Source organism: Meriones unguiculatus, chromosome 7 (genome assembly GCF_030254825.1).
Source record: "Meriones unguiculatus strain TT.TT164.6M chromosome 7, Bangor_MerUng_6.1, whole genome shotgun sequence".
NCBI lineage: Eukaryota > Metazoa > Chordata > Mammalia > Rodentia > Muridae > Meriones > Meriones unguiculatus.
The window spans coordinates 16600961-16622854 of NC_083355.1; the positions used below are offsets into that span (position 1 = coordinate 16600961).

Below are 21894 nucleotides of genomic sequence, written 5' to 3' on the forward strand. Positions count from 1 at the left end.
GATCGGGAGACCTTCGCACGGTAGAACCCACGCTCTGGAGAAGACCAGAGTTACACCCTGACCCAGCATACCTTTCAGGAACTGGCTTCACTCCAGCAGCTCACTGGATTTGCCTCACATCAAACCGTCCTTCAGTTTTCAAAGAACCCTGCATTATCTCCTCAGCCTAACGGCTGGCACCTCGACCTTGACGTAGGAAGATAAGCTGTTTCAGAAGCATTTTTCTGTTAGAAAAAGCTGAGCCACTCTGCTTTCTGGGAAGCTTCACACCTGGAACCACCTTCCCAGCCAGATCCTTCTCACAGAACCCAGTCTGGCTCCGTGGCAGAGCTGCTTGTCCTTGCACAGCATGTGTGAGTCCTCCCCCGCCCCCCAGGTTCCATCTTAAGCACTGGAAAAAATGAACACAAACAATGGCACTCAGGGTGGAACTGAGCCAGGCACTGAGGTCACCCTGTGGGCTACCCTGAGTATGCCATCCTCCTCTGCTCACCTTTAGTGATTCTGAGGCTAAAACACTGTGCAAAGTCCTTTCCAGAGTTCTACATGGCTCTGGAGATGAAAGGTCGAGGGCTTTGCAGATGGAAGGAATAAAAGGGATGAGGGTAGGAAGGGCTCCTCTTCTAAGCCCAAAGCCCAAGTCAAGTGCCAGAATGGGAATAGAAATAGTTTTCTGCTGCCCTGAAATGCTTAAGAGGCCAAAGGATGGTCTTTGGGGGCTCACATAGCTACTCATTCATTTTAGAAGTTCAATCAGACACCATTCCAGGGGCCCGGTCTTTTCGAGTTTTCAATTAGCAATCAAGGAAGAGAGGAGCTCTCTTCTCTCCACATTTAAAAATGCAGGTGATGAAGCCAAGCAAAGGGGAGGTTAGCCAGGGAGTGGAGTGGAGAGGTGGTAGGTGTGGGGACCAGGACGGAGTAAGCACAGAAAGGGAATGACCAGCAATGGCTTAGTGTCAGGTGACAGAAAACAAAGGGAGCAAACAGAACATCCAGCAGTGGGTGGTGGCAAAAAGATTGGTAGTGCACAAGGGGTGAATCCAAAGTGAGGGTCAGGCTCCCTCTCCGTGTGTGTGTGTGTGTGTGTGTGTGTGACAGTAGAGGCTGACCCTAGCTGTCTTGACTGACTACTTTGTTTCCCACCTCGATTGTTTTTGTTTGTTTATTTGTCAAGACAGGATTTCGCAAAAAAAAAAAAAAAAAAAAAAAAAGGGTTTCTCTGGAACTCGCTTTAGACCAGGCTGGCCTTGAACTCACAGAGATCCACCTGCCTCTGCTTTCTGAGCGCTGGAACTGAAGGTGTGCTACCACCACCCAGTTTCACCTGCTTTTTTTAACTTTCTTTTATGTGCATTGATGTTCAGTCTGCATGTATATCTGCGTGAGGGTGTCAGATCTTGGAGTTACAGTTGTGAGCTGCCATGTGGGTGTTGGGAATTGAACCTGGGTCAACTAGAAAAGCAGTCAGTGTTCTTAACTGTTGAGCCATCTCTCCAGCCCCTCCACCTCACTGTTATAATAATAATAATAATAATAACAATAATAATAAAGGGCACACACCTTTGATCCCAGCACTCAGGAAGCAGAGGCAGGGACATCTCTGTGAGTTCAAGGCCAGCCTGGTCTACAGAGTGAGTTCCAGGACAGCCAGGGCTACAGAGAAACCATCTTCAGAAGAAAGTGAGTGAGCACACACACCTGTGCACAGGACTGTGGCTGGAGGACAGCTTTGGAGAAGGCCACAGGCTTACTATCTTCCTCAGCACCTTGATGCTGGAGTTACAGGTTCACACTACCACACCAAGCTTCAAATTGGCTTCCCGAAAACTTAACATTTTGAACTTTTTATAATGGGGACTGAGCCTGGGTTCTCAACCATTAGGCAAGTTTTGTACCATTGAGCTGTATCTTTTTTTCTGGGAGGGGGGAGTGGTGGTTCAAGACAGGGTTTCTCTGTGTAGTTCTGTGTGTCCTGGAACTCGCTCTGTAGACCAGGCTTGGCCGCCAACTCACAGAAACCAGGCTGCCTCTGCTGGGATTGAAGGCGTACACCACCACTGCCTGGCCTGAGCTCTACATCTTTAGCCCTCTTTATACTAAGAGACAGGGCTTCACTAAATTTCTCAGGCTGGTTTTGGCTGTATATTCGGGCTGGCCTTGAACCTGCCGAAGCCCTCCTGGATCAGCCTATACAATGCTCACATCTGACTCACCACTGAAGGCTACAGCCTAGCTGAAGCTGGGTATAGCGGTGTGCATCTATCATGTCAGCGCTCTGGAGCCTGAGACAGAGATACTGAGTTAGAGGCTAGCCTAGACTACACAGTTTCTCTCAACCTGGCCCTCCCCCGGTAAAGAACCCCAAACAGAAACCAAGTAAAAACCAAAACCCAAATAATAAACAGAAATGGATCATAATTGAATTAGCCCAGGACTAGAGCAAGTACTGTTCTTGCAGACCTGAGTTGGTCCTTAGCCCGTTTCCGGTGGGAACACCTCACCTCTGGCTTCCACAGGCACTCGTGTATATGCCCACACAAGGACGGACACACATGGCTAAAAGTAAAAGAAAATTTAAAAACGACCCTCTCTTCCCCCTGCTTCCAAAGTAGAACAGCTCTTCTCCAAGGACCAAGGATACAGCCCAGGAGGTAGTGCGTCAGTAACATGCACGAGCCCAAACGGCAGGCAGTGGGTGTGAGTCCTATCACTCAAGGGGTAGAGGCAGGAGGATCAGTTGTTCAAGCCATCCTCAGCTACACACTGAATTTGATGCCGCCCTGGGATACATGAGACTTTGCCTTAAACAGACAAAACCAACAGAAGCAATCAAACAAAAAACCACACACGAGAGCCATTCCTTCCGCTGGAGGGGAGTGGGGGCCGGAGGCTAGAGACTGCTATAGTATATGTAGGGGAAGACAGCTCAGCCAGCGAAGTACTCAGACCAGCAGGGAAGAGCAGTGGCGCAGCCTGTTGCAATCCCAGTGCCAGCAGGGGAAGTGCTGACAGGAGGCCCTCTAGGGCTCACTAGCCAGCCATCTAGCTGAAATGGCAGGTTTAAACTGTCTACAAAAAATAAAAGTGGAAGGTGTTATAAAGATGCCAGCCTCTGGCTTCATCATGTGTGTGTACACATGTATGTATATACATGTACAAATGTATAAGCCACATGCTCATTTGGCACTATGAGAAGGACTCGGCTGAAACCCTTTGGATACAGAGCCCATGGAAAATGTGTGATGAGGGCACACGTGACAAGCACTCCCCTCCCCAATACTTGATGACCAGAGTTTGGAGATTCCAGCAGGGAGCCGAAGACCAGTCTTCCTCTATCTGAGGAAGGCTGTTCTCTCTGATGGGAAAGGAGGAAGCGGACACCTCTTAGCTGGTGAGCAATGGGGTGACAGCTGGCACAGGCAGGGTTGCCCTCACGCCCTACTTAGAGATAACAGTACAAGGACCTACCAAACACCATTTCAAGTAAGCACACAACCCAAAGTAAAGGTTAAAAAAATAATTTATTACTTTGTGTGTATGCCTGCGGGCACACATTGGTTCTCTCCCTCCACCATGTGGGGCCTGGGGAAGTGAACTCAGGCTGTCATGCTTGGCAGCAGGTGCTGCCTACAAGGAACCTGCTGCACCTTCTTTCCAGCCCCCGTAATGGAGGTATTAAAAGGTACCCATCACTTCTGTTCCTGCCCACAGGAACACGAATGAAGCTGGCCTGGCAACTTACAAATGCATTCTTAGGATGTCAAGGTTAAGGGAGGGAGCACGACGTGTTACAGGCTCTGGGTGACCTAAACATAGTAATGATGCAGCTGCACACGGCGCTTTTGTGTGATGAGGACATCAGAAAGGCTTGCATGGTGTGCGGATGGTCGGAATGTCACCATGTTCTACCCGTGAGAGACGTATTTGTGGTAAAGGAGGTGTTTCCAGTTGAACAAATTATACATTAAAATACACAGGGCTGGAAGATCTCCCCTTGTGACCTGCCCTCATGTATTACAGGAAACTTTATTTGACGAGGTACTGGGGACTGAACGTATGGCTTAGCAAATACCCAGCACTCTAGCGCTGACTTATGTCATCAGATGTTTGAGAGGGGCTAGTTTGTTCAGCTAGCCTTGAACTCCCTCAGTAGCCCAGGAGGCAATCCCCCTCCTTGGCTTTTAGAAAGGGGTTGTTGGGATTATGAGCCTGTGGCACCATGCCTGGCCACTGCAGTGCTCTTACACTAAACTTTTCTGTAAGTTTGGAATGGCCTAACACTCCTGCCTCCGCTTCCCAAATGCTGGAACAACAGGTGTGCACCACTACACTCAGCCTGCTCTTAAGCCTTTTTTTTTTTCCTTATGGAAAGAAAGAACCCCCATTTTCCAAACATTTAGGTAACTGGAAAGATGCCTGTCTTAGAGGCACATCATTTAATTATGTGTCAATTATGGGAACACTGAAAATCTGGAATGAAGAACTGAAAATCCCTTATCTGCTGAAATTAAGAACATATCCCATCGCTGCATGCACGATTGTAAAGGAAGATGAAAATGTGTAACTCTACGTGTATGGCGACCACATTCAAAGTGAAGTGAGATGACCATGTTTTCTCCATTTGCTATTGAAGCAAATATTTAAGGGCACAATGAAAAGGAGACAATTTTGCTAAAAGTGAAGGATTTCTAAAAATTCCTTAGACACGGTATGGAAGTGAAGTGCATAAAGGGAACCTAGATTTCAAGAGCCTAGAAGTAATTACTTACCAAAATTAAGATACTTTTTGAGACAGGGTCTTCCCACACAGCCAGGCTGGCACTGAACAGATCTTCCCGCATCAGCCCTTTGCGTGCTGGGACTACTCATGCGCACTACCACACTAAGCATTTTGAAATTCTAAGCAAAACATCCTACAACAGATACTTCTCATGTTGCTTCTTCCCCTATGACTCGGCAGTCCTTATGTATCAATTACGACAGAAACTGGAGTTTCCAAAAACTTGTAATGCATTCTACAGTCACATGACACCTGTGTATTAATACAATACTATCACATGGGAGGCGGGAGAGCTGAGGCAGTCTTTCACTATATAGCCTGAGCTGGCCTTGAACTTAAGGCAATTCTCCTATCTCAGATTCCCCCGTGCTAGGATTAGAGTTATAGAATACCATGTCTTGGGCTCCAGCACTTGTGCTCTACTGCTGAGCCATATTTGAAATCCTTCCGAGAGTTTCACACTGCAGTCCAGGCTAGACTTGATCTTACAGGAATCCTTCAGGCCTCAGCTTTGCCCTGCAGGGATTACTCCTGTGAGCAATCACACTTGGTCAGTCTTGGTTTTAAATCCTTAACTCCCAGAACAAATGTGCTTGTATAGATTTTCTTTCTTTTTTTTCCCCCTTTGAGACAGGGTTTCTCTGGCTGTCATAGAACTCACTCTGTAGACCAGGCTGGTCTTGAACTCAGAGATCCGCTGCTTCTGGCAGGATTAAAAGTGTGGGCCACCACCACCCAGAGATGTGAAGGCAGGAGTATCTGAAGTTCAAGGTCATTTTAGACACAGTGAGTTTTTCTGTATATAAAATTCTAGTCTTTAAAATTTGAGGGCTAGTGAAAAGCTCAAGAGTGTTTGCTGGCAAGCCTGAGTTTGAATTCCAGGACAGACATGTAGCAGAGAAGTGACTCCTGCAAGTTGTCCTCTGGACTCCACACGTTCATCATGGCCTCGCCCCCACTAAACAATAATAAAGAAATGAACTTGAGAAAGTGTAAGTCAACAGCCTTCCCAAATAAAAACCACAACTGTTTTCTGTTTGCTTGTGGAGACAGAGTTTCTCTGTGTAGTCCCGGCTATCGTAGAACACACTCTGTAGACCAGGCTGGCCTCAAACTTAGAGGTCTGCTTGCCTCTGCCTCCCTTAATGGAATTAAAGGCATGAACCACCATGCCCAGCCAAAAGCCACAATTATTAATATTAGAAAGTAATTGTTCCTAGGCTCAGTATCTGAGCTACTTGGATTCCCAGGCTGTCCAACATCAACAAGCCACCCTCACAGGTATCTTCTTAGAAAGCCCTGAACACAAAGAGCTTATGTTGTGTGGGGAGCAGGCACATCTTGGCTGGCACTGGGCACGAGGGGCTTCCTGTATTTGCACTGAATCCAGACGCGGTACATGGTCAGCTGTTTCCCTCGGTTGACCTGCAAGCGGCGATCCACCAGGTTCTGAGACTTCTCCAGGCCTGCAGCCGTGAAGAGCGCATCCAGCTCCCCTGGTGAGGAAGAGCAGATGTTTACAGACGCTCCTCTGGAGAAAGGGCAGTTTGCTGATGACTCTTCATGTTAACTGAATCTGGAGACATTTGCTGTCACCATGTTTAGGAGGCCTTTAGCAGCCTTGGCTACTTACTCATATAGTGACAGTTTGGCAATGACAGGTCCAGGTTTGGGCACCAACCTCCCCACCTCCAGGCCTACAATGGGGAGTTTTTTTTTTTTTTTCTTGGCTCCTCAATGGCCTGGAAACAAAGTAGGTTAGAATGCCTTGCTAGCAAGACCCAGGGATCCTCTTGTCTCTGCTTTTCCAGTGTTGGGATTATATTCCTTTCATTATATAGCTGTGTTGGGAGGATGTTTCTGTGCACTGTGTATTCAGATGCTGATTTTTGTGCCTTGAGATCTGGTTACAGACTGGTCGTGAACATTGTCATTTCTATGAAGAATCTCTGTTCTCAATGTTGTGTAAAAACTACTCCCCAATTATTACTGATTGGTTATTAACACCATATTTCTATAAGTTCAGTTTTTAAAAAGCTATTAAAGGATCCACAAACAAATGTGGGAATGGAAAGATGGCTCCGCAGTAAAGAACACTAGCTGTTCTTCCAGTGGACCCAGGTTTGATTCTCAACACCCACATGATGGCTCAGAACCATCTGCAACTCTACCTCCAGGGTCACCAACACACTCCTCTGGCTTCTCCAGGGCCACCAACACACTCCTTTGGCCCCTGAGGGCATCAGTCATGCTCATGTTACACAAATATACAGGCAAACATTCAAACACATTAAAAACAAAACAACAACAGAAAAACCCAAAAACCAAAGCTTAAAACATATTGTACAGCCAGGTAGTGGTGGCACACACCTTTAATCATAGCATTTGGGAGGCAGAGACAGGCAGACCTCTATGAGTTCAAGGCCAGCCTGGTCTACGGAATGAGTGCCAGGAGAGCCAGAGCTACACGGAGAAACCCTGTCTACAACAACTACAACAACAACAACAACAACAACAACAACAACAAAAGGGCATCGTATGGGAGGCAAACTCTTTAGAAAGGCAGGAGGACCGGGTGGGTTAAGAAAGAGCAGGCAACTGTCAAACAGATCTGGCAGACATTGCCTTTGGCACTGATAAGGATCATCTTTTTCATACCTTGTGTGAAGAAGTAGACTCTGGTGCCATCACCTCTCACATAGAAATTTCCAGACAAACACTGACCTGCAGGTACATGACCAAAAAAACCCCAAAAACCCCCAAACCAAAAAAAAAAAACCAAAAAACAAAAAAACACACACACAAAGAAACAAAAGAGAAGCAGATATGTTAATATACTTAAGAAACAAAACAAAATAGATACACTAATACTTAAAAAAAAAAAAAAGAAAGAAAGAAAGAAAGAAAAGGGCTGCTAGGTGTGGTGGTGCACACCTGTAATTCCAGCACCTGGGAGGCAGAGGCAGGTGGATTTCTGTGAGTTCAAGGCCAGCCTGGTCTACAGAGCGAGTTCCAAGACAACCAGAGCTCCACAGAGAAACCGTACCTTGAAAACCAAAAGATTTATTATTTTTAAGCTTCTGTGTCCGAACTTGTGCCTGAATGAGCTTATGCACCCATAGAGTGATGGAAGTTCAGGAAGCTGTGAACTGTCTGATGTGTGTCTGGGAACTGAACCCAGGTCCTATGCAAGAGCAGTAAGTCTCAGCAGTAAGGTCACAGCTGAGACCTCTCCCCAATCCCTAAAATACTTTGAGTTTCATCACTTAACAAGTGGTGTCTCATACTTATTTATAATCCTGATACATAGGAGGCTCACTGACACTGAGTTTCAGGCCATCTATGATGCTGAGGGAACCCTATCTCACCCAAGTACCCTCCCCAGCAAATGGCATTCAAAAATGACAACTGCACTTTGCTGACACATAATACTTGAAAGGAACTTGCAGTTTCCTACAGAGGAACAGCATTCAGTGAGGAGCAGCACCATGGGAAAACCTAACTTCAGTATGAGATAACATGTGTGGTTCTAGCTGAGTTCTAGGCTGCACCACCACACTCAGCCCACAAAGTCTGCTAAAGGAAAAACAAGAACCAATGTAACTACAGTGATTAACGCCCATGCTCACCTCTACTCCACAAACACACATCTGTGAGAATTCATGCTGTTTTCATGTGGACAACCCTTCCTTCTGCTCATCCCTCCAGTCTCACAACCTGTACACAATCCTCCTACATGCTCCTAACAGTCTACATATGACGACGCTTATTTCTTCCCAGTGAACTTTTACTCAAATGATCAGGCTTAAAATGATCATCTTCACATTAATTTTCTCACCCAGTAAGACAGAGCACAAACCTCTCCAAAACCAGTGGTGGGCCTTTGATCCCCCATCCACAGGCATCCAACTGCCAGTTTTGTTTATTCTTTTTTTTCCCCAGAGCAGAGGACCAAACCCAGGGCTTGCCTAGCCAGCGCTCTACCACTAAGCTAAATCCCTAACACCCAGTTTTGTTTTTTCTACTTTATGCTGGCAGGGCTTCTTCAGAGACTGATGAACTGAACAAACATTAGGGTGCTTTTAAAAAGCCACAGAAATTTGTATTTTTATCTCAAAGAAAGGCATCTTGCTCTTTTCTTGAACTGGGCAGCAAAAGGGTAGAAAGGATTATCACTTTACTTTTATTTCCTTGAACTTTTGTTTGTTGGTCATTTAAATATGCTCTTCTGTGAACTGTTCGTTTTTTTGGGTGGGTCCTGGATCTTTCCTTATCAAGTTCATGACAGACCCTTGACAAACACAGATATCAAGACTTTATCTGCTGAAGAACACTGGAAATGTCTTCTCACCCTACTGCCTGCTACCTGCCTACCTGCCTTGACTTTTGGTGCTCAGGGCACTGCACATGCTAGGACGTGCTCTATTGAGCCAAACTCCCAGGCCTCAGCCAAGCTAAAACATTCCTGTAGTCCCAGGAAACAAGGGCTCCAGCAGAGCAGGCAACCATTCTGCCACTGAGCTATGTACCTGACCTCTTAGTTTTCAAGGAAACCTAACCCTCTGCTAAGGCCTAGAACTCAAAAAGACTGTCTCTTAGCTGTCCAAATGCTGGGCTTATAGACACGTACTGCTAAATCCGATTATGTCCTTGAACTTGCCTTTGTTCTCTGTTTACGTTTTTCTTTTAAAGTGTTTTTTTATTTTTTTTATGTGTATGGGTGTTTTGCCTGCATGTGTGTCTGTACAGTGTACATACAGTGCCCTTGGGGGACAGTAGTGGGCATCAGATCTAGAGTTATGGATAGGTGTTAGCCACAATGTGGATGCTTGGAATCAAACCTGGGTCCTCTGGAAGAGAAGCCAATTCTCCAGTCCTTTTTCATGTTTTACAAAGAATGTTTATTATGTGCGTAAGTGTGTGCCTGACTGTATGTATGGGTAGCACATGCATCTCAGGTACCTGTGAAGGTGAGAAGAGGGCATCTAAGCTACTCTAACTGCTGGGGACCAAGCCCAGATCCTCTGCAAGAAAAAGCGTTCTTCCTCTGCTAAGCCATCTCTCCAGCCCTTCTGTTTAAGACATAATACCAACCAACCAACCAACCAAACAAAACCCTTATCTTTCTATTGCCAATATTAAGTATATGTCTAGTCTAGCTGACAAACTCACTTTTTATTAAAGTGGCAAAATCCCTTTGGAAAATAAATTATTTGAGATAGGGTCCCATGTAGCCCTGAGTGGCTTACTATATATCTGATGATGACCTTCAACTACTGACCCTCCTTCCTCTACCTCCTAAGCACTGGGATTACAGGTGTATAACACACCTAGTTTTATGCCATTTGAGGGATCAAAACCAGGGGTTTATGTATCTAAATAGGCACTTGGGCTGGTGAGTTTTATGTCAGTTTGACACAAGCTATAGACATATAAAGAGGAGGGAGTCTTAAGAAACTGCCTCTATTACCATCAGGCTTGAGGCAAACCAGGTGTGGTGGTGCACACCTTAATTCCAGGGCTCAGGAGGCAGAGGCAGGCTCTGTGAGTCTCAAAAGGCTGGCCTAGTCCAGTGAGTTTCATGACAGCCAAGGCTACATTGAGAAACCTTGTTTTGTAAAAACCAAACCAAACAAAAACAAAACAAAACCAAACAAAACAACAAACCAGGCTCTGGGCAAGCCTGTGCGTGTGGGAGGGCAGCCCACTGTGGGTGGTGCTATCCCTGGGCTAGTTGGCAGTCCTAGGCTCTGTAAGGAAATAGGCGGAGCACACCAGTAAGCAGCCCTCCTCCATGGACTCCACATTAGCCCCTGCCTCCAGTTCCCTGTCCTGCCTTCTTTCAGTGATGGGCTACAATGTACAAGTATAAGCCAAAAAACCTTCTCTTCCCCATGTTGCTTTTGGTCACGGTGTTTCACCATGTCGACAGTAACCCTAACCAAGATACACTCTACCAAATGAGCTATTGTACCTGAGCCCCAAATTTTCTCTACACGCACTTTAATTTTTGTAGAGAACATGTACTGTGTAGTCCTGGCTGACCTGGAACTTACTATGGAAACCATCAAGCTTGACTTGAAGTCACAGTGATCTTCCTGCCAATGTCTCCTGAGTGCTGACACTAATCATATGCCATCATGGCTGGCCATGTTTTATATATTTTAAAACATTTTATTTTGTATTTTGTTTACATGTATGTCTCTGTATGACATGAATGCCCAGTGACTGCTAACTAAGGCCAGAAGAGGCCACCAGATCCTCTGGAACTGGAGTTACATAGAGTTGAGACCTGCCATGTCTCTGCTGGAAACCAAATTTGGGTTTTCTCCAAGGACAGCAAGTAATCTTAACCATGATTCATCTCTCCAGACCCTCACATACCTTTCTTAAACCGAAGCTGAGCCATGTCATATCGGCCATAGTCTCGAAGAAGCATCACCCCTCCAGGCTTCAGGAGTCCGCTCAGCCTGTTGATGGCTTTCTGCATCCTGCAGGGCAGCAGGGAGCCACGCATAAGTCTCCTTAGGGATGGACTTCCCTCTCCAACAGCACAAACCCCAACACAACAGACTTCCTAACTCTCACAGCAACACTAAAGGAGTTCGAGGCCAGCCTAGTCTACAAAGTGAGTCCAGCACAGCCATGGCTACACAGAGAAACCCTGTCTCAAAACAAAAAACAAAAGCCTCCCAGCTTACATGGTGCTATAAGCAACAGGCAAATGAGCACCACCAGGAGAGCTTCTCATTTGTTACTACTGTGCTTTTTCTCAGAGGACCCCATGTCAAAAGCATGGCCTCTTCTTGGAACTACTAAAAGGTGGTAGGAACTCAAATGGTGGGACCTTAAGGTCACCAGGAAGGATGTGGGGGCCCTGGAAACACAAGCCAAAATAACCTTTTTTTCTTCATAAGTAGATGCTCATGTAGCATTCTCTAAAAGTTTGGCACAGGATTAAGTATTTATAGCACCTTTTCAAAGCCTTACATACTCCTATGATGCCAGAGAACTTCCTTGCTAATCTAGAGGAAAAGTGGGCTAGCTCAGTTAGGCTGTGGTAAAGGCTTCTCAGTATCAGCGAATGGTGCCTGAATCTCACCATCTTTATATGTGAGTTGACTTCATGGGGTTACAGTGGCCTGGTGCCCATAGGTACTCTGCTTTTGGAGCTAGCCTCTTGCTCTGTTGCCCAAGGTGCCCTTGAACTTCAGGGCGGACTCAGCCTCAGGTCCCTGTATCACTGAGACCACAGGGCAAGGCACCATGCTTCCTTCTTTTGTCTTCCTGGTTTAGGGACTGAACCCTAAACTCTGTGCATGTGAAGCACATGCTACCACCAAGCCATACCCTCAGGCACTCATGCTAAACACATGCTCTACTACTGAGCTCCATCACCAGATATCTGCACATGAACTTAAAAAATATGTTACAGAAGTTTTTTTTACCCGCTGAGCCATCTTGTTGACCCTATATGAAGTTTTAAAATAGTATCTTTAAAAAAACTTGTTTTATGTACATACGTGTTTACACACACACACAATGTGTATACAGTGCCCATGGAGGCCAGGAAGGGATGTTGGATCCCTTGGACCTGAGTTATAGTTGGCTGTGAATGCTAAAAACCAACTTCAGTGCTTTTTAAGAGCAGCCAGTGCTCTTAACCACTGAAACATCTCTCCAGACCCTAAAAGGGGTATCTTCCCCAGTGGAGCACCTGAATTGTTCCACCTGTTCCCTGCTCAAGGCAGGGTTTCTCTGTAACAGCCCTGTCTGTCCTAGAATTCTCTAGATAGACGAGGCTGGCCTAAAATTCATAGAGATGCTCCTTCCTCTGCCTCCAGAGTGCTGGGAATAAAGGTGAGCACCGCTACACCCAGCCTTTGAGTTCCCTTTTATGTCAACCTGACTTTATGGAATGCTGCATTTCAGCTCTCTTACAAATGTAAGCATCAGAGAAGACAGTTCAGTTTGTAAATTTTGGGGCGTTAAGAACCTTCCTTGTCTCATTTCAAGCATTAGAAGGCCAATAACGAGATGGCCTCCTTAACTGAGGCAGCACATGATAAGTGCACTAAGTAGGGTCTGCCCACAGTCTTCACAGACTGTCCCCACAGTGAAAGCAGCAGCCAGTCCACAGCCAGCAGGCAGAGGGTTCAGGTCTGACACAGAAGGTGGACACCAACACAACAGATGCGTGGCTTCCTACGTCTATTAGACACAAGGAAGCCCTGGCTATTTAGGGCATAATCAGAGGTTAAGGTCTTCAGTTAAAGCTTTATCTTAGTTAAGCACCTAGAACTTACTTGTCTGGAACAATTGCTGAAAGAACAAATATAAGAACGACGACATCAAGACTATCCTTGGGCATGGGGTAACTCTGATCTTCATCACATAAGTCATGAACAAAGGCAAGACAGCGAGAAGGATCATATTCTGGATTTGTCTGCAGATGGGTGGACAGACAAATATGTCAGAAAATGTGAATACAGTGCAGAGAAAAGCTTACCTGGCCTTAGATGCCCCCACTGTTACTCCCAACAAAAGGATTTACTTCCAGTCACCCTAAGTTTTCCATGCACACCCAGATGGTAAGAATCAGAATTAGTCATGGTGCATACCTGATATTCTAGCACTTTCGAAGTGAAGGCAGAAAGATCAGAACATAGCAAGTTCAAGGTCATTATTAGGTGCATGAGGCCATGTCTCAAAAAATAACAAAAACCAAAACAAACCAAAACAAACACCCACTAAAAACAAAACCTAACAACAAAAATGTTTGGAAATGGCTCCATAGTTAAGAGCACAGCATATTGCTACTGCAGAGGACTTGAGTTTGCATCCCAGCAGTCACATCAGGCAGCTTACAACTGCCTGTAAAGACAGCCCACAAAATCCAAGCCTCTGATGCTGCTGACACTCACTCACATACCTAATTTTAAAGTCTGAAGAATTATTGCCTGGCTCTGTATTCCAGCTTCACTAACTTTCCAAACTTTCAGGTCACAATAATAGAGTTAGTGAACTTGAATTTTTTTGTTTGGTTGGTTTTTTGAGACAGGGTTTCTCTGTGTAGCTTTGGACCTGCTTTGTAGACCAGGCTGGCCTTCTACTCAGAGATCTGCCTGCCTCTGCCTCCCGGAATGCTGGGATTAAAAGCCTGTGTCACTGCACCCTGCCGGTGAACTTGAGTTTTAGGAGACCTTCTGTTCCTTTAGTCAGTGGAGATCATAGGAGCCACTGTACTCACCTTGACCAGTTCAATAGCTGTGGCAGAAAAATCACAACAGTACACGAAGAGGTTTGGGTTACTGAAATAGGCAGAAAAAAAAAAACAAAAAACAAAAAACAAAACACAATACAATCAGGAGACAAAATGGATTATGCACGTTCTCTTTGTAGAGTAGCAAGGTCAACAACAAATACCACTTATCCAGATAAACTGGACCTATTAGCGGCAACGTCCAGCACTCTGTGGTCTTTATCTTTTCTTAGGTCATGCAGACATGGTTAATATTAAGTTTATCAAACCATCAGTAGGAAACCCTGTCATTTCTAAGCAAGCGTTACATCAGCAAATGGGTTCTAGTTATCTTACATAAAAGGCAGTCACGGTGGCTATGGGTGCTTGCTGTACAATCATGAAGACCCGTATAATTCTTGAGAGGTTAAGACACTCTGTTTGAAGCGAATTACTGAGAATGTGACATACTACAAGACTTGCCAGATTCTCTAATAAGCTTTTTGACCTTTTTGTTTCTGATCTCCTTATCCCAGATTTGCCTTGAACTTGTTATACAGCCAAGGATGACCTTGAACTTATGATCCTCCCACTCTATCTCTTGAGTACTGGGTTCCAGTTGTATGCCCCATGCTCAGTTATAGAGATGCCAAGTGAACCCAGAGCTTCATGAATGCTGGGAAAGCATTTCATCAACTGAGCAACATCCCAGCCCAATAAAAAACTGTAAAAAATACATTTATTTACATTGTGTGTCTGTGTGTATGAGGTCAGCTGATAACTTACGGGAGTCAGTTCTCTCCTTCCACTATGTTCTGGGAATTGAACTCAGGTGGCGGTAAGGACCCTTCTTCCCTGGCCACCGTGCAGGTATGGTCTTACTAGGTGGACCAGGTTGACTCATACATCTGCTTGCCTTTGATGGGATTAAAGGTGTGTATAATCACTCCCAGCCTGAAATAAGAGCTGTTTTTGTTTAAAGATTTATTTATTTTATTATGCATACAATGTTTTGCCTGTATGTACACCTTATCACTAGAAGAGGGCATGAGAGCTCATTATAGATGCTTGTGAGCTACCAAGTGGTTGCTGGGGATTAAACTCAGGACCTCTGGAAGGGCAAGCAGTCCTCTTAACCTTTGAGCCATCTCTCCAGCCCCCAGAAATAAGTGTTTTGAATGAGGCTAATGTGTTACTAAATGTGACTAAACACTGCGGGGTAACCTGGAAAAATATTTAGATGGAACCTTTGAGGAGCAATGGGTTACCTGTAGCATTGGAAATTAGAATGTCATTTCCAAAGATGCCTTGAAAATAGATGTGATGGGCTGGAGAGATGGCTCAGAGGTTAAGAGCACTGGCTGTTCTACCAAAGGTCCTGGGTTCAATTTCTAGCAACCACATAGTGGCTCACAGCCATCTATAATGGGATCTTGTGCCCTTTTCTGCCATGTAGATGTACATGCAGGCAGAATAATGTATAAATAATAAGTATTAAAAAAAAAAAAAAAGGAAAATAGATGTGATGAGAAACAAAAATACAGTGTCTCCAGGCAAGGCTCCTAAATTCTAAGGGTTTCCTGAATGGCAGAAGTGTGGCTACAAGGAGATGCAGAGTTCCCACTTTTAGTCTCCTCACCAGCCTCATGGAAAGGGGCTGGGAAGGGAAGATGGAATGAACCCGAGCACAGAGACTTTAGACATCGCCCTGTATCTCCTCACCTGGCTATTTCTCTCTGCATCCTTACAACAGCCCTGATAATGAACAGCAAAACTAGCCAATCTAGGAGAGAACTGTGGACTTTCTTGACTTACAGCACACTGGAAGTGTGGGGGCCTGTGTTTGCAGCTAGATTCTCAAGTGGGAGAAGTCTTATAAGACTAAGCCTTTAATCTGTGGGATTTGATGCTAACCTCAAAGAGACAATGCTGGAATGGAACTGAATGATTTCAAGTGCAGGAGATCTGGCTACTACTACCTCACACTCGTGCTGTCACAGTGCTGCGTGTGCAAGCGCACAGAAGCAGATTTTTAGGGGGCTTGGAGACACCTTCACATAGGCTAGCTGTCCCACCTTGACCTTGGTGGTGTGTGGGTAAGAGTTAACCTAACAATGTCCTCGCAGAGCTCACAAGAGAAATAGAACATCAAGATACTTTAGGCATCTCAGAGGAGGCATTGCGTATTAGCACTGTAGCTGGTGTCATCTCTAACTTCCTTAACATTAAACTAAAGCCACTCCTAAATGAGTATCTAAATCCCTAATAACTCATGTTTCTAGGAGCAAACTCTCATCTTTTCTCTTTGCTCTCTCGTAAACCTGACAACATACTTACTTGTTAGTTTGTAAAATTGGAAAGACTGTGTTTCCTACACCACAACCAACCTGCAACAAACACAAGCCATTAGTTCCAGAAGTTATTGACTAACCCTCTTTTCCCACCCCCTTTCTCATTTTTTTCCTCCCCCTTCTCCTCTTTTTTTTTTTTTTTTTAATTCCTTAACAGAGTCCAGGATGATGTATGATTTATGGTTTTCCAGCCTCAGACTCCTGAGTGCCAGGACTATAGGCACTATCACGCCTGTAATGTACTAGGGTAGCTGGGTGTGGTGGAGCACGCCTGTAATCCCAGCACTAGAGAGGCAGAGGCAGGTGCATCTCTGTGTGTTCAAGGCTACCATGGTCTACAAAATGAGTTCAGGACAGCTAAGGCTACACAGAGAAACCCTGTCTCAAAAAACCAAAAAAGCAAGAATTGTACTAGGAAAGGTATAGTGACCCAAACTAAACAGGACCCATGGCATTCACAGACCCCTTGTGGACTCTAATTAAAGAGGCAAGAACACTGGCTTTCAGCAGTGGAAGAGAGGTAGTCTGAAGAAAGGGCATGTGCTACTTGCACTTTCTTAGTTCTAGCAGAAGGCCCTATCGATACACTATTTTCCTAAAGAGTTACACTATACCATGGTTAGAAAGATAGAGTGCAGGGTCTCTGTGACCTCTATGGCCAGCAGAAACCATCTGGGAGGCAAGATGGTAGTTCAGTTCAACACGAGCAAATAGTTGGTGTTGGTTCAAACTTAGTGGGGAGTCTGACCCTGAGTGTTTTGTTTTAGGCCTATTTTTAAGGACAACAGGATTTGGTGAAAACTTTTCTGGTGATAATTAACAAAATCTTACGTGCACAATAAAGCAGACATAAACCTCTTTGAGGAACAAAATAAGCTAAATAAAGATCAAATGAGAATACACTAAAATTCTTTATAAAGTACACATAACACCTTCTAAGGGCAGATATATTTATGTGTGTGTATATATATATCTTAGCCATTTTGCACATATTACTCCAAAGTTCCTTATAACTATAAGGTCAAGAGGGTCCCAATACTCTAGTCAGGACATGGGCTTCTGTAGAATCTCATAGGAGGTAATAGGGATTAACTACGTGGTAAAGAGCTTGTCTAATCTCTTTGAAGTCTTGGGTTCAACTGCCACCACTGCCCCTCACCCCCACCCCCATGGCAATGGACTTGATTCCAAGTTTTATTAGTTTAAGAATCACCTTCCAGTGAAGTTGGTGGAACTCTATTTGTGAATTTCCCTTATAGCACCTGCCCAGCATTTTCCCAGTTAAAAAAAAAAAAAAGTACAAAATAATAAATAAAAATGGCAATGATTCTGGGCTGAAATGAGGCTCAAATCTAGTCAGGTTTATCTGAGAGAAGACACACTGGGTCAGCCTTTCTGGTCTACCTGCACTTAAAATGTGGTATCTTCGCTAGCTCGATTACTAGAAAAAGTTACCTCAAGTATTCGGTAGGTGGCTGAGGATCCAGGGAATTCATCAGCATGGATTTCTAGGTGAGTGAGCTTCTGCGTCACCGTCTCTTCCACAGAAGGCACCTGAGTCTCGCACCCGTGGCTGGTACAAGAACACGTGTGCTGTTCTGTTGTTAAGATGGGTCCATCATCACTGCTTCTGTGTTTACAGTTCTCCAAGGGTAAATCAGTCACGTGATTGTGGCTAGGTGCCAGTTCAGGGAATTCGGTAAAAAGCCAGTGTCTATCCTTGAAAAACCCATTTTCATGAATTTTGTAGAAGTCATTCCAGTATTTGTGGGCATTGACCTCATAATCAACTGCAAATATTTAAGATAAAAATTTAAGAGTCAGTCTCAAATATTTTATTTGTATCTAATGTCAATTGTCCTGTTTCACCAAATGTCGTTTTACTCTCAAAGTATCCTTGAAAGTCACAGCCTTAGAACTGAACACCTTCTCGGGTAACTGTCTTGATATCTATCTATCATACACTAATATTACCCACTTTCCATTGCCAGGGAACCCAGCTTCTGCTAGAACCATCAGGCATTTTCCTCCCATATCTTTGGGTGGCGTTCGACTACAGGAGAACTGTGACACTAAGCAAACCCTTAGCATACCATACCACATGCATATGCTCATACTTAGGTAAAAACCTAATTACTCTTAGTTTCAAGGTTCTATTTGTCAGGGACAGATATTATTTTTTGATATCTGTGCTATGCTAATTGCTTTCCCCTATAAATTTTTCTATTTGCAAGCTCAATGTCTCAGGGTCTGTGTACAAATTCAATGATTTCCATCCATGCAGCTCTTCAGAAGGTAAGTTCTTGCTTCTTTAGAATGTGGAGGCCACATAAGACTAGTAATGAATACTGTAGGGCAGCTGGACAATGGGAAACTGTCTTCCAGAAGTAAGAAGAGTTTCAGTGATTGGGGAGACTGATGTGGGTTGTCTTTCTGCTTGATCTCGACTTGAAAGATGAAAGAAAAAAAATCTAAGAAATGGGAGTCCACCACTGACTGCTTACCTCTAGGCAAAGCACTCCTTGGCCCTTTGGTCTAAGTTTAATTTTTTTGGAGACAAGATCACCCTATGTTGCCCAGGATGGCCTCCAATTCAGTGTTCCTTCTGCCTCAGCCTCCCATAGCTGAGTCTATAGGTATACACCACTGCCCTTTGGCTAACCCGGTGTTTAACTGTAAAAAGAGAATATTGAGCTACATGATTTTTCAATCCCTTTTAACTCTATGTTGCTTTACTTAGTCTTATCAAACAATGCAGGGTGCCTATTTTGCAACTGAAATACATATGTACATACATGTATTTGTTTTGGAGACAAGATCTCAGGTAGTCCAGGCTAGATCGGAGTTCTATGGAGCAGGGATGATCTTCACCTACTCATCCTCCTGCCTCTGCCTCCCAAGAGATTACACCACTACATCCTAGGCGGTACATGCTTGGCCAGTACTGTGACCTTCGTACACAGAAACTCTGCCATTGCCTATTATCTTAATAGTCCTAGTTTTACTTTCAAATGCCTCTTAGAAATAGTGCCAACCAGTTTTTAAGTATTCTTAAGAGTATTTTATAATGAAATTATTCTTGTCTTCGAAAAGGGCCTCTTTTTATTTGACCAGACTGATCTCCATTCTGCTACACCCATCTTTCTTTGATAGAAGTCCCAAATCTCCAGACCCATCACCTCAGGAAAAGATGTATTATCCAATAGTCCTTTCCTCCAACAGTATTTAAGATCTGAGCACATCAACCTAGGTGTAATGAAAACTCTCCAGTAGAATGTAAACTGTAGAAGCTATCCTAAGATAATTGAACGATCAAGTTCCACCAAGATTTTGTTAGAAGGCAAACCTCCTAGCCCGTCCCTTCCCCACCCGGTTCTTTGCCAGAGTTCTTCATCAGGCCCGTAACAAATGATCCTAGTGGCCGCACATCTTCCGCGGGCCTCCAGGAGGCGTGTCCCGCACTGCGGGCTGTGGAAAGCACCGAGCGCACCTTGCTTTTCGGGGCACACCAGCTGAGAACTGTTCTCCTGCACTTTCCTCTCCGCCGCCGCGGCCTGCTCCTCTGACCACGTCACGTTGTCCCTGTGAAAACCAAATGGGCAGCTCAGGGCCCTCACGTCCCGGCTTCGGGCAGGGTAAGTCGCGGGCCCGGGAACGCCTCCTCGGGAGGGCCAGCGGGCAAGGCTTTGCCGAAGCGCCCCGGGGTTGCGAGAGCCGAGCGTGGGACAGGGTAGTTACCAGGCGTTGTGGTGGAAGACGCGCGTGGGGTCGTTCAGGAACCGGTTCCCGAACTGCCTTCTCTTCCCATCTTGGGCCTCCGGCACGCCTTCAGGACAGGAGGCCGCCATGACACCGGAGACGGAAGCCCCCTCTTTTCTATAACGGGAAGACTTCCTGTGGGCTGCGCTCTTTTCCGGAAGTGGCGGCATCAGCGCGGGAAAAGCGGGAGGCGGGGCGGAGGCGGGGCCAGCCGCTCGGCGTTCGTGGTGCTGGATCGTTGAGCAGCTGGTGAAGAAGCGAGTCAACGGCTCGCTGGGAGTCCTTACTCTGCGAGGGGACTCTGATGGGCGTGCAGCACGAGGAGGAAGTGGGAGGCCGTCCCCTGGGGCCCGGTTCGGTGCTGGAAGCCCAGCAGGGCCCCCAGGTTTCCTCCAGGAGAAGCCTTGACTAGCAGACTGTGAAGAGACGTGGGTACCAGATTCACCGCGGTGCTGTAAGTCAGCACCCTGGAGGAACACAGTCGGCGGGGAGGCCACGCGTGGGTTTTGAGAGCAAGAAGCTTCCGTGTTAAAGGTCATGACCACGCCTTCTTGAAAGGCCAGGCTCAATTGGCAAAATACAAATATTGTAAATTCAAACAGAAACTTGAAGTGTATATGTTACACACTTATACGTCTATGTATTAATATTTTCAAACCAGTGGTAGGTTCCTGGCATATAATTTATAATTGTATATTTTTAGCCTTATATGAATTTTTCTGCTTTTATGTGTATGGGTGTATTGTTTTTCTGAGACAGGGGCTATGTAATTCTGGCTTGTCTGTAGTTCTCTATGCAGATCGGGCTGGCCTCACACTGGAGATCTGCCTGTGTCTGCCCCTCAAGTACTGGGATTAAAGCTGTCCATCACACCCAGCTATATTTATTTTTTACTTCATGTTCTTCAGGAGCTTTTTGGTCTCCTCATTAAAAACTGTTAGTGTTCACACTCAACAGTCCCACTATATAATATTGTGTGTGTGCGGAAAGCTCATTGCCCTGTTACTTGAAGTTCCAATATTAGTTCTGGTAAGTGAGCCACTTGAAACTTACGGTTGTTTCTCTCTCATGTGTATATATATATATATTTAATTCTTTTTTCTTTTCCTTTTTCTTTATTATGGCTATCCCAGAACTCACTTTGTCTCAAACTCAGAGATCTACCTGCCTCTGCCTTCTGAGTGCAGGAACCAAAGGTGTGTGCCACCATACCTGCCTAAGTATTTATTTTTGATATTAATATAATTACGCTCTTTCTCCATCTCCTTTTCATTTGTAACCCTCCCATAAACCCCTCCTTAGTATCTTTCAAATGCATGGCCTCTGAAAAAGGGTAAGTGTCTCACTATGTAGCCTAGTCTGGCTTCAAACACTGGACCCTTCTGCCTTGTCTGACTTTGCCAGTGCTAGAATTACAACATGAATCTCCAATTTTTTTTTTTTTAACTATTCTAAACATGAGTTTTTGGTTTTTTAAAAACAGTTTTCTTAAAAAATTATTACTTACTTGTGTGTGTAGGTCAGAGGACTATCAGAATATTCAGGAAGATCCAGGAAGATCCCCTGGAGCTGGAATTATAGGCAGTTATGAGCTGCCTGATGTGGGTGCTGGGACTCAAACTCGGGTCCTCTTGCAAGAACAGCTCTAACCTCTGAGCCATCGCTCTAGCCCTCTAAATCAGTTTACAGAATGTATTTATTTTTGTTGGCATGTATGGTTTATTTTGTGTGCCTGGCCCTTTAAAGGATCCTAAGCCCTT

At 45.0% G+C, this 21894-nt stretch overlaps 1 protein-coding gene across 2 annotated transcripts; it reads right to left on the reverse strand.

The window, feature by feature from the left end:
- Window positions 1-3505: 3505 nt before the first annotated feature.
- Window positions 3506-20306, reverse strand: Mettl2a (methyltransferase 2A, tRNA N3-cytidine). Of its 2 annotated transcripts, XM_021645576.2 has the most exons (9): window positions 20114-20283; window positions 19866-19957; window positions 17831-18165; window positions 16362-16411; window positions 14034-14094; window positions 13090-13229; window positions 11168-11274; window positions 7442-7507; window positions 3506-6279 (listed from the first exon to the last, which is right to left on the reverse strand). In XM_021645576.2, the coding sequence occupies exons 1-9, from the start codon at window positions 20221-20223 to the stop codon at window positions 6098-6100; spliced, it is 1143 nt and encodes a 380-aa protein (XP_021501251.1). In that variant the 5' UTR covers window positions 20224-20283; the 3' UTR covers window positions 3506-6097. The 2 variants fall into 2 exon arrangements, with proteins under 2 accessions (XP_021501251.1, XP_060242542.1); XM_060386559.1 differs by lacking the exon at window positions 3506-6279 and having other exon boundaries at window positions 6288-7507; window positions 20114-20306.
- Between the last annotated feature and the right edge of the window lie 1588 nt (window positions 20307-21894).

What these genes read in the sequence shown, in the direction of transcription:
- Mettl2a (XM_060386559.1), bottom strand. Translation starts at nt 20,304, where the DNA reads ATGCCGCCACTTCCGGAAAAGAGCGCAGCCCACAGGAAGTCTTCCCGT. An exon ending in CAGCTATTGAACTGGTCAAG is followed by an intron (nt 13,230 to 14,033) that starts GTGAGTACAGTG and finishes ACCCATCTGCAG; the next exon opens with ACAAATCCAGAATATGATCC. An exon ending in TCAGCTTCGGTTTAAGAAAG is followed by an intron (nt 7,508 to 11,167) that starts GTATGTGAGGGT and finishes ATGTACCTGCAG; the next exon opens with GTCAGTGTTTGTCTGGAAAT.